Source organism: Myxocyprinus asiaticus, chromosome 28 (genome assembly GCF_019703515.2).
Source record: "Myxocyprinus asiaticus isolate MX2 ecotype Aquarium Trade chromosome 28, UBuf_Myxa_2, whole genome shotgun sequence".
In the NCBI taxonomy this organism is placed as follows: Eukaryota; Metazoa; Chordata; class Actinopteri; order Cypriniformes; family Catostomidae; genus Myxocyprinus; species Myxocyprinus asiaticus.
In genome coordinates, this window is record NC_059371.1 from 28,975,322 (window position 1) to 28,988,249 (window position 12,928).

Sequence of the window (12,928 nt, forward strand, 5' to 3'; positions counted from 1 at the left end):
ACCAGGCTGGCACAGTGCATGACTCTCCAGAAGCAATGCATAAATGCACCGTTCCTCTATGAGACTTTAAATTGCATTACATACACATGAGCTTTAGTGCCTAGTCAGTACTGCGTTATCAATAACTCTGAGGTTTGTCTTGTATTGCATAGTAGTTTGAAGTTCTCACAGCTCGACATTTTTCATGCCTGCTTGTACTACTTCCTTGCAGGAAGTGCACCTGACATTCAATAATTGAGTGTGTATCTTTATAGCATTGTGCTGTTCCATTTCCTTTTTCAATGTCCTTGATTCAAATGAGCGCAGACATTGAGTGCTGTACAGTACTTCCGAGGGTTGTCTTGTATCATGCACCAAGCTGGAATTAATTTTTACAGTGGTAAAATGATTTGCTTGGACTAAGAAAATGTTTGGCAAAATCAAATCTGGAATGGGGGGAGATCAAAAGCAATACAAAAGTAATGTTATTCATCATTCAAGTGTTGCACATACTGCCATGTATGCCATGCCATGACACATTTTAGCCATGCAAGTGTCTGTCATGTTGTCTTTATTCTTGGATTAATTCCTCTGTCATGAGAGATTCTGCCTGTCATATAGGCTAAAAGCTTGTCATATAAGCCTGGTAATAAACTGCTGTGCATTTGTTATATAGGACATGCTGTGTGTGGCAGCTTAATTTTGATTATTTCAGTGTTATGCTTGCCAAAATAATGCACAGAATCTTGAATTAATAGAACTAAGCTGGGGGTGTCAAAATTGACACCATGTTAACATGTTTTCATGGACATGGATGAGAAAACTGACACTAATGTAGACTTGCTAAGTTTTAAAGCTGTTGATTCATTCCATTGACAGATTGGTTCATTTGATTGATTGCAGGTTCTGGAGAACTTTTCTGATGCCCCAATGACGCCGAAACAGATTCTACATGTCATCCAAACTAAGGGGCTCAAAGAAATGAGGTCTGGTATAATTTAATTTACCATAATAAACATGCATGCAGATATATTTCTGTTTGAGCAGTGATGTACTGTATTTTGCCTGAGGTTTTCTTGCCATGTTTTGTGCCTGTTCACTTTATTTCGTTGTTTTTTTTTCCTGACTGTTTTGTATTTTCTTTGTTTTTCCAATCCTCCATCACAAAATAGAAGGTAAGATTACTCTACTTACCTACCAGTATGTTGCATTTTTACCACTGAAACTAGCTCAATCTTAATTTCTTAATCTACAATTATGTTTCTGCCCCTCTTATCTACCCTCAGTGGCACAGCCCCACTGGCCTGTTTGGTCACCATGCTTCATTCTCAGGTCAGAGGAGACAGAGTAAAAAACAGTATTTTCTTCAAGCTGCCAGGCAGGATGAGTCTGTTTACCCTAAAGGTAGAGTCAACACAAAATTTCCAAGCACTCTTTCTAAATGCCAACACTCATTCACTCTTTTTGTAAAATGATTATGATTATGCCATTAACCACACGAGTGCTTAAAGGAGCTACATACCTACAGGAATGTCCAAAACTACATTTTAATATTCAACTAGTTGGTTGGCAGATTTTCAACAAATATATTGATTAAATATCTCTAATCTTTTATTTTACAAAACGACACAATTGACCAATGGTTTATGCTTAATAAGGGGAACATTGCTCACAGCAGATGATTTGAAGTCCGACAGTAATTGTTTTGAAATATTTTGTTGAAGGCATTGAATTTGTTACAAAACAGCTGCTTTGATGACTGTACTGGCTAGAGGTGTGAACGGATAGTTGACATTTGGTTAACCATTCGACGCGGCACTATTTGAATACCAAAATCACTATTCGGTTATTCTACACATGCAATAGAGGTCTTCAACCCGAACTGAAGAATCGTACAGTTTTTTTCAGTGTCTCACGCAAGATCGGCACATTTTTAGACACCAAGTAAGGTAAAAAAGAACTTAATTTTTTTATAAATGCATCTTGAAACACCTGCGTTGTTTCATTTGGTGTGCTGCGTTCTGAAGAAGTTCAGGTTGCAAAGAGGACTTCATGTGACTAACACCATGAACATGATTCCCGGTTGTTTTTCACCAAAGGTTCAGTGCTTGATAAATGTTAAGACAGTGTCTTTTCTCATTTGCTCTGGTGTGCATACTTGCATACAGTAATTAGACAAGTTTAATGCCTTTTTGATTTTAAACCATTTAAAAATCAAAGCACCAAAGAGGCTATTTAACTGCAGCAGTGGAAAGGCCCCATTCATACTGCGGTTGGCATTGTTGCTTGGTGTCGCTAGGCTTTGCGATCTGTGTCGCTGACTCGCTGGTGGGCGTTCCTACTGCCACGCCGTTATTGGTGGACAGCACAACTGGCCGTAGTAGTGTTTGAAATGCTGATTACAGATGATACTGCCAATAAAACTAATATCATTCTAATTTGATAATCAGATCTTTTGCCTCTAAAAATGCACATTCTGCAGGAGAGAGCATTTTATATAACCTGCAGTAGTGCTTAATGCATCATATCACTAAACAAGACAAACATTATATCAATATATGAATCAAACTCACTCAATGCTGACACGGTTTTCCACGCATTATTTTATTAGTCCATATCCATGTATGTGGTTATAGACAAATAATATAGAACAGTGAAATTGCTCGCAGAAACTTTTGTCTTGCCTGCACTTGACTCCAGTATCACATTCACTGCCTGGAGATGTCTTCTCATTGCTAGTCGCTCGCGAATGTCGCTCGTCTTTTGCATAAAGTTTAAGTTTTCTCAACTTGTCTTGTCCTCCCCATGGCGATCTCTGTCACCAACGGTCATGACAGCTTGTGTTGCAGGAAGTCACTGTGCTCTCACTGAAAATGAATGGGATTGTGTCGCTTCGTCACACGATGCCACTGGCGGTGTGAAACGGGGCTAAACTCCACGCACATGACAATACTTTCACACGCTGCCTCAGAAATGTAAGCCTGGGCAGAGCGCATGTACAGGCAGTGACAGTTTAATTATTTTTGTTTGACTTTAATGTGCGATTGTATCATTTAAAGATCTATATTTTGTGCTATTCAAGCTCATAGCTTACTGTGCACTTTATTTGCTGCTATTTTAAGTAGTGATTGAGGAAATTCTATTTCAATAAACATTCTTTATTTCCGCGTCCTGACTCCTGACGAAAAACTGATTAACTGTTTGTGAAACATCACAGTTAACCGAATGTTAAAAACAGTAACCGTGCACATCCCTAGTACTGGCAGTGCCTTAAATGTAATAAATTAATGACACAACTTCTGAGTTTTACTGTGCTGTGAGTCTGACCACATGCTAAAGCTCTGTGCAAAACCCTCTCAGTGAATCTGTGTCTATTATTTCATCTTCTTTAAAGCATCATTGCTAAAAGCAACATTTAGAAGGAAAGAAAAACTTAAACTAGTAGACATCAATAATTAACACTTCGGTTGGTGGTCGACTAGTCGACCATCCCTAATGTCCTAATGTTTGTATGTACCCTCTGATGCCAACAGAAAAATGCCCTTCAATGGACAAAGAGCCCAACAGCAACAGAGTCTGGAGATGCATCCAGCACCCCAACAGCTTCCACCACAGCAATAGTTGGAGCTGCGGAAGGGGTAGAGCAGGAGAGCTGTGACTCCACAGAGACGGGTGCTGCTAGTTGTGAAAATGATGGTGTGTGGACTATTCATTCTTTTCGTTTTCTTTTTTCTGCATTGATTCATTCAGCTTCTTTTGCTGTGACTGAAATGGGCTAATAAATTAATGAAGCGTAGAAAAGCTCTGAAAAGCGGAGGCCCCATCTTTTCATTTTAAGAAAAAGCTTTGATTCCAAATGGTGATGAGCATTAAATACCCTGAGCTTAAGGAGCATGTAGTGCCTGAGAGACATTGATTTTTTTTTTTTTTTTTTTGCTTAGGATGTGAGTGTTGCCATGGATACTGCAGCACATGACACATCCAGCAGTGACCTAGATGAGAGTGGTTTAGAACGTGTATTTGTGTTTGGTGTGAGAGTACATGTGATATTACGCCTAGAAACAGAGAAACGCTATCAGTACATTTCATGTCTGCTGTGTTTTGCATATTCATGTGAAAGACAGGTTCCCTTCATCCTTGAAAGACTTTGGACAGATGTTATTTACAAGCATGTGTCCTGATTTTACAGTGTCTCCTATACATCTATTATAATTTATTTGCATCAGTAGACTGTTTCGAGTAGGCTCATGCTTAACTATCATGTTATGTAATCACTTCTGCTGTCTAGTATTTTGCAAAAGACAGGAGTCTTACAAAAGACAATATAAGAGTCTTGTAGTAAATATAGTTGCTGTGAATGTTTCATGTGAAGGTCCAGATTGACTTTGAGATACATTCATGCTGCTTACTGGATAGCATGGTATACTACCTACTATTTATCTAAATGGTATGCAAAACAGTATGTGATGGTTAACGGTAGTAGGCTACATTGCTGTCACATGACCTCACTACTTTGCATGTTTAATTCAGCGATTGCCATCCAGTTATCTCAGAAATAAATGTGGTTATTTTAACATTTTGCATTCCAATCAAATAATGAGTCAAGGTGTATCTGCAGTTCAACACAACATTTTTTTTATTTATTATTATTAGGGCCCAAGCACAGAAAGTGCGAAGGCCCTATTTTTCTTCAAAGGATTATTATTATTATTATTCTTTTCAAGGTTTTGGGTGCTTTTGGGGCACTTAACATGCTTAAAAACACATGATATTTTGCACACACATGAGAGGTGGCGGCCATTAGGGCTGGGCAAAAGTTGTTGAACATGGGTGTGTAAGAGGGGCTCTGTAGCACCCCCATTTGTACCTACAGTCACCAAAATTGGTACATATATATAGTTCTCATCAAGCCGGACAACCTTTATTACAGTCATTAGCTCCGCCCAACAGGAAGTCTGAACAGTCCCTGAACTTTTAAATTCTCCTCCTAGGGGATTCATGTGACTGTCACCAAATTTAGGCAACAGTATGCCAAGATACTGAAGATGCTAAATTGCAAACAGATTTTTTTTTTATATATCGAATGGTGTAAAATGGGAAACAGGAAGTGTCTCATATCTTCTGCATGCATTGTGTGATTTAGATCAAAATTGAGTTGTATGTTTGGTCTTCGGAGCTGATCACAAGGATGTGGCTTTTTTTGGGTCCTGGTCATTGTGCCCCCACCTGGCAGCAGGAAGTGTGGCACTTACAAAAGACTTTGAAGTAGCCCACTTAAATTTACCTGAATTGCTTAAAAATTGTTTAGAATTATGTCAGGACACCGCTGATGTAAAATTGTGAAGGGATTCTTGATATCTTAAATCCTGTTGCCATGGCAACGCATTAAATGTTATTCTTTTCATTGTATGCTTATGTAATGACATTTGACACCCACATCAGAGTTATCGGCCATTAGGCCTTGATGAATGTTGTAGGGGGTTGGACGTGTAGGAGGGGCTCTGTAGTGCCCCTTTAAACATGGGAGTATTATGGGGGCTCTGTAGCACCCTCTTTTTCACCTACAGTAACCACAATTGGTACATATATACAGTTGAAGTCAGAAGTTTACATACACTTTAGCCAAATACATTTAAACTCCGTTTTTCACAATTCCTGACATTTGTAGAAAACATTCCCTGTCTTCGGTCAGTTAGGATCACTACTTTAAGAATGTGAAATATCAGGGGGGCCTGTGTAGCTCAGCGAGTATTGACGCTGACTGCCACCCCTGGAGTCACGAGTTCGAATCAAGGGTGTGCTGAGTGACTCCAGCCAGGTCTGCTAAGCAACCAAATTGGCCCGGTTGCTAGGGAGGGTAGAGTCACATGGGATAACCTCCTCGTGGTCGAGATTTAGTGGTTCTCGCTCTCAATGGGGCGTGTGGCAAGTTGTGTGTGGATCGCGAAGAGTAGCATGAGCCTCCACATGCGGAGTCTCCACGGTGTCATGCACAACGAGCCACTTGATAAGATGCGTGGATTGACTGTCTCCGAAGCGGAGGCAACTGAGACTTGTCCTCTGCCACCCGGATTGAGGTGAGTAACCGCACCATCACGAGGACCTACTAAGTAGTGGGAATTGGGCATTCCAAAATTGGGAGAAAAGGGGATACAAATAAAAGAATGTGAAATGTCAGAATAATAGTAGAGAGAATTATTTATTTCAGCTTTTATTTCTTTCATCACATTCCCAGTGGTTCAGAAGTTTACATACCCTTTGTTAGTATTTTGTATCATTGCCTTTAAATTGTTTAACTTGGGTCAAACATTTTGGGTAGCCTTCCACAAGCTTCTCACAATAAATTGCTTGAATTATGGCCCATTCCTCCAGACAGAACTGGTGTAACCGAGTAGGTTTCTAGGCCTCCTTGCTTGCACACGCATTTTCAGTTCTGCCCACAAAATTTCTATCAGATTGAGGTCAGGGCTTTGTGATGGCCACTCCAATACCTTGACTTTGTTGTCCTTAAGCCATTTTGCCACAAAGTTGGAGGTATGCTTGGGGTCATTGCCTATTTGGAAGGCCCATTTGTGACGAGCTTTAACTTCCTGGCTGATGTCTTGAGATGTTGCTTCAATATATCCACAATTTTCCTTCCTCATGATTCCATCTATTTTGTGAAGTGCACCTGTCCCTCCTGCTGCAAAGCTCTCACAATATTGTTGCCACCCACATGCTTCATGGTTGGGATGGTGTTCTTCAGCTTGAAAGACTCACCCTTTATCCTCCAAACATAATGATGGTCATTATATCCAAATAGTTAAATTTTTATTTCATTAGACCAGAGGACATTTCTCCAAAAAAGAAAGATCTTTGTCCCCATGTGCACTTGCAAACTGTAGTCTGGCTATTTTATTTTGGTTTTGGAGCAGTGGCTGCTTCCTTGCTTAGCAGTTTTTCAGGTTATGTTGATATAGGACTCATTTTACTGTGGCTATTGATACTTGTCTACCTGTTTCTTCCAGCATCTTCACAAGGTCTTTTGCTGTTGTTCTGGGATTGATTTGCACTTTTTGCATCAAACTACATTAATCTCTAGGAGACAGAATGCGTCTCCTACCTGAGCGGTATGATGGCTGCGTAGTCCCATGGTGTTTATACTTGCATACTATAGTTTGTACAGATGAACGTGGTACCTTCAGGCATTTGGAAATTGCTCCCAAGGATGAACAAGACTTGTGGAGGTCCACAATTTTTATTCTGAGGTCTTCGCTGATTTCTTTTGATTTTTCCATGATGTTAAGCAAAGAGGCACTGAGTTTGAATTACATCCACAGGTACACCTCCAATTCAGTACACCACCTATCAGAGCTAATTGTCTAAAGGCTTGACATCATTTTCTGGAATTTTCCAAGCTGCTTAAATGGACCATTAACTTAGTGTATGTAAGCTTCTGACCCACTGGAATTGTGATATAGTTAATTAAAAGTGAAACAATCTGTCTGTAAACAATTGCTGGAAAAATTATTCATGTCATGCACAAAGTAGATCTCCTAAATGACTTGCCAAAACTATAGTTTTCTAATATTAAATCTGTGGAATGGTTAAATGAGTTTTAATGATTTCAACCTAAGTGTATGTAAACTTCTGACTTCAGCTTTAGTTCTCATCAAGCCGCAAAACTTTTCATAATTAGTCATTAGCTCCGCTCAACAGGAAGTTGGCCATTTTGTATTTTTTTTTTTTTTTTTTTTTTACAGACTCCTAAACTTTTAAATATTCCTCTTAGAGGATTCATGTGACAGTCACTGAATTTAGGCAACATTATGCCAAGACATCGAAGATGCAAAGTTGCAAACTGATTTTTGATATATTGAACGGTGTTACCATGGCGAGCCAATAAATTAATGGCAAATCGGAAGTGTCTCCTATTTTCTGCATGCATTGTGTGATTTTAATCAAAATTTAGCTGAATGTTTGGTAATGAGGGCTGATCAGAGTGATGTGGCTATTGTGGGTCATGGTTGTAGCTCCATCAACTGCTGGAAGGAAGTGTGCACTTTAAACAGACTTTGAAATATCCCTCATGTTTTTTAGAATAATGTCAAGACAGTGCAGATTTAAAATTCTGAAAGGATTCTTGATATCTTAATCAGTGTTGCCATGGCAATGTATTAAATGTCATTATTCCTTTTTATGTATATTCCCAAGTTTGAGGTACTTGGCTTGCTTGAACTTTCATGATATTTTGCACACACATCAGAGATGTCAGCCATTAGGCCTGGACAAAAGTTAACACATGGGTGTTGCTTGGGAACTCTGTAGCGTCACGTTTTGACAGAAGTGATGGGGTCAGTTTCTTCTATGTTCACCAAACTTGCTACATATATTTTTCTCATCAAGCCGGACAACTTTCAAAATTACAGTCATTAGCTCCACCCAACATGAAGTTGGCCATTTTGGATTGAATGTGCAATTTTTGAAAATTGCTGGCCCTGAACTTTTGAATACTCCTCCCAAGGGATTCATGTGACTGCCACCTCATTAAGGCAACCTTATACCAAGACATTGAAGATGCTAAATTGCAAACAGATTTTTGATATCAAACGGTGTTGCCATGGCGAGGCAATAAATTAAGGGCAAAAATGTGAAACAGGAAGTTCCTTATATCTTCTGTGTGCATTGTATGATTTTGTTAAATTCAGCTGTATGTTTGATAATGGGGGCTGATCACATTTATGCAGCTATTATGGGTCAAAAACTGGCAGCAGGAGGCAATTTTAACCTACTTTGAGAGCCTTGTATTTACATGAATTACTTAAATTCTTTAGAATAAAGCCAAGACACTGCTGGTGTAAAATTGTAAAGGGATATTTGGTATCTTAAATAGTGTTGCCATGGCAACACATTATTATTATTATTCCTTCCTATGTTTGGGTGTAAACTTAAATGGTTGTAACCCATGAATGCTAGGGAGTACAAACCTCCTAAGCCTGGTTTCTTTTTAAAGAAGACAGTGAAAACAGTTTTTAAAGTGAAATAAAAAGTTATAGAAGTTTGTTTAATGTAATGAAAATATACTGCACAAACTTTTTGTTTTATATAAATAAAATTTACTAAAAATATAAACTGAAATTTAAAAATATTAGAAAATTAAAGCCACATGTCTAACCCAGATCTGATCCAAATTTTAGGTCGATATATCAAAAAATTACCTTTTGGTGGCAGCTTATGTTCAGACGCAGTACCAGAAATGTCAAATAGAGGACAGCCAAGCGCCATTGGTGAATAATTCCCAAAAGACCTCATCTGCACAATTATCTGAGTAAACGTGATTTTAATGCATCCATTCTTACAGTTTATAAAGATGCATAGAGCAGAAAATACTAGGCACATTTGTGTGTGTTCCTATTAGATCACCCTCCAGCTTGTTGGTGATTTCACATATTACGTGATGGTCAGATATGTACTCCTGCATTAGTTTTTTTTTATTGCAAAATAATTCGCCTTGACCTACTGTACTCTTCAATTGTTTATATAAAATAAGCCATCTTGTTTTTTGAAACCCTTTAACTTCCCAACCTTAAGGTTTACTTAGAAAAATGGCACTTAAGGGGCTTTATGCAACCCGTAACGTGTTTTAAGGGCATTCTTAAGTTAAAAAAAATAAATACTTAAAGATCCTGTGAAATCAATTTAAGTTTGGCTGCTTTTGATCTATATCTATTACCTTTTAAGGTCATCTATTTGCTTGTGTACTTAAACGTTGACAAAATTCGTTTTCATAAAATACAAGCATTTAAAATCTGCAGTCTCTTCCACCAATATGGATCAAACATTTTTATGACTCATTCTACACTTAAGACTTTCATCAAACTTTGTCCAATCAAATGCTTTTTTGAATGAAAATGCACCCTATCCTTACAAGGTCTGGATGTGTTCTATCTGGTGCCTTTGCAGGGCACTTTGAAGGGAGAAAGAGCCATGAAATATGGTCGTTCCGAACAGATTTTACGATGAGAATTGCTTGAGTTATCACCTTTCACCTCTCTGAAGCTCTCACAGTGGAGGATAATTGTCTTCAAAGGAAATAATTCATAGGGGTGTCTGGGTGATCATTTCTGAACAGGACTCGCCAACGCTGGAGCTAGATGTGTGGACAAGTGGCTGGAGTTTTTTATATATATATATATATATATATATATATATATATATATATATATATATATATATATTTTTTGTGCAGCTGGAGGTTTCCTGGGATGTACAGTTCTAGTAAGTGTTCTCTAATTATTATGCTTGGTGTATTGCGATTAATAACATGGATATAGTATATTTTATTCCTTTGTTTTTCCATTCATTTGTATTGCACAGCGGCTCCCGCCTCGTTGTAAACAAAGACTGCGATTTATACTGTGTGCGTTTGTGGGCAGGTAATGTAGTAATGTCGACACAGATCATCGTACGGTTTTCAAATATTTGGAAAACCTGGCTGATATTGTGATTTACCTCAAGTTTCCCCTGTAAGAGTGCTCTAGCTTGATCAGCATGATGGAAAGGTGTGTGTGTGTCAGTGTGTGGCTACAAACCAAAACCTATTGGCTGTTTTTAAAAATGGGGTGAGTAGTTTGACATGTCCTGCCCACTTTTCCTGTTTCAGTAGGAAATACCTTAAAACAGTGACTCCAACCTCGCTTGTCAAGGCACTAAAGGGCGACTTTAAGGGAAACCAAAAGGGATTATGACGTTTTACTTATAAACACCTTAACACTTAATGGTTATTTTGTGTAACTCCTTTAATTTTAAGGGAAACTTGAGGGCACTTAAGGTGCTTTATGCAACCGGGCCCAAGTATTTTTTAAAAGTTCATATGTGACATTGTTTCTGTGACAGCCCCAGAGCTCCGACACTCGGTGTATACGTCAGCGTCTGAATTCACTCACTCAAACTTTCAATGGTGGAAAACCAGATTTTTAAATATTACATTTTATAAATGCAGTGACTGGAATTGTTCAGTTGAAGGAGGTACCAAACTGTGAATCCTGAACAAAACAGTTTGGTGAATACATGTTTACTCATTAGCTTCCACTCAGCTGACAACAATGAAAGTAGCTACGTGATTAGCTAGTTAGCTATAAGCTCGTTGTCATGGAGAGTAAAAGACTGACGTTGTTTATTTTACTTTCCAGCATTGTCTTATCAACTAGGTAATAACATAGCGTGAAATCAACACTCAACAGACACAATCTACCACCACACCGTTGTCTGCTGAGCTGCAAAAAGATGTTCTGATGTTTACCTTTCAATCTGCTATATTACTGACTGCACTGACAAACTATAGCTGGCTAACAGCAAACAGACATGAGTGACATGGTTGTCAGGGACAGGGTTAACATTATATTAGTTGTATTGAAAAGTGAAAATGATGGGGTCGTTGTTTAAGTTTCCAGTATGTATTTCACAAACTATTTAACAACTTACAGAGAAGAGACTGCTGAACTCCCCCCTGTCTGCAGAGCCACCGTCAGTTCAGAGTCAGCTCTGTAAACAGTGGAGTTGGAGTGCACTCTGCTGGACAAACTACATAATGACATCAATTCTAAAGCATTATTTTCTGCATTATATGTTCTGAAAAAAAGTTTTAATATCAGTAAACATATATGCCAATACGATATATCGGTGAAAGGCTAATATCGGCTGACTGATATATCTGTCAGGCACAATTACATAACAAAAATAGAGGATCTGTCTGGGGTTATTTTCCCCCATTTACCCCCTATTTTTGATGTTTTGGATAAAATGGTTGAACATTTTCATCAGTGGACCCTCATGTTAGGCTCGTTTGAGATGCCAAATGCCTCTCCTTGAAAGTAGACGAGAGCAGGTTGGTGCGGTCTGGGGAGGAGTGAAATAAGAGCTGTCAAGTCGTACAGTTCTCACTTCTCATAGTGGATCAGCCGGTACAAGATCAAAGGCAGATATCGCGTGATTCACGTTCATGTGCTTTGTTGTTAATAAAGTGGATGCAATTTACATTTTGTTGCTTTTAAATGAAAATAAATATCAATGTACAAAACACTCAATGTACCTGTTATTTAATTCCCCCCCATAAGACGTGTCGTTCCATACATTTTTTGTTTAATAGACACATTTTAGATATTTCAGAAATATGATACCAGTCACACATCCCATACAGAGATTGCACTGTCAGAATGTTGGGAATGTTCACATGTTTTTGTGTGTATAAATATGATATTAGAGAGAAAAAATCAAACATTTTTAAAGAGAACAAAACATCAGTTGTTTAAGCCAATTAGCATTAAGCTGTCTCGTCAGCAAGTAATTTCCCATCATGCTTGCAGTTCACGCACTCGCCTCAATCCGGGTGGCCGAGGATGAATCACAGTTGCCTCCACGTCTAAGACCGTCAATCCGCGCATCTTATCACATGGCTTGTTGTGCGTGTTACCACGGAGACGTAGCGTGTGTGGGTGGCCCACGCTATTCTCCGCGCCATCCACACACAACTCGCCACGCACCCCACCGAGAGCGAGAACCACACATTATAGTGACCACGAGGAGGTTACCCCATGTGACTTTACCCTCCCTAGCAACTGGGCCAATTTGGTTGCTTAGGAGACCTGGCTGGAGTCACTCAGCACGCCCTGGATTCGATCTCGCAACTCCAAGGGTGGTAGTCAGCGTCAATACTCGCTGAGCTACCCAGGCCCCCTTAAAAATGCACTCTTAACATTTTTTTTATGTTTTTCACTGTAATGCTATAATTGCAAAATAGACTGCAGAAGATGATAGTTTAGTTTAAGTTGATACCAAGTATGTGAACACTGAAGTCTTTTATATAAAACAAAGCATTTGTTTTTGTTTTTTTTATCCACACTCAAATGGCCCACCTGTTGGCCAGTGACAGTTAACAGGTTTAAATCGGTACGTATATAGCTCTCCTCAA

General features: G+C 38.8%; 1 protein-coding gene across 3 annotated transcripts in view; it reads left to right on the plus strand.

The window, feature by feature from the left end:
- Positions 1 to 12,928, plus strand: part of asxl1 (ASXL transcriptional regulator 1) — a 54,798-nt gene that overhangs the window by 13,129 nt on the left and 28,741 nt on the right. For 2 of the 3 annotated variants that reach the window (XM_051659948.1, XM_051659950.1), the window contains exons 2-5: positions 883 to 965; positions 1,152 to 1,154; positions 1,266 to 1,383; positions 3,513 to 3,675. In XM_051659948.1, coding sequence (XP_051515908.1) covers positions 883 to 965; positions 1,152 to 1,154; positions 1,266 to 1,383; positions 3,513 to 3,675 — 367 coding nt within the window. The remainder of the gene's footprint in view (positions 1 to 882; positions 966 to 1,151; positions 1,155 to 1,265; positions 1,384 to 3,512; positions 3,676 to 12,928) is intronic. The other variant, XM_051659949.1, reaches the window with a different exon arrangement.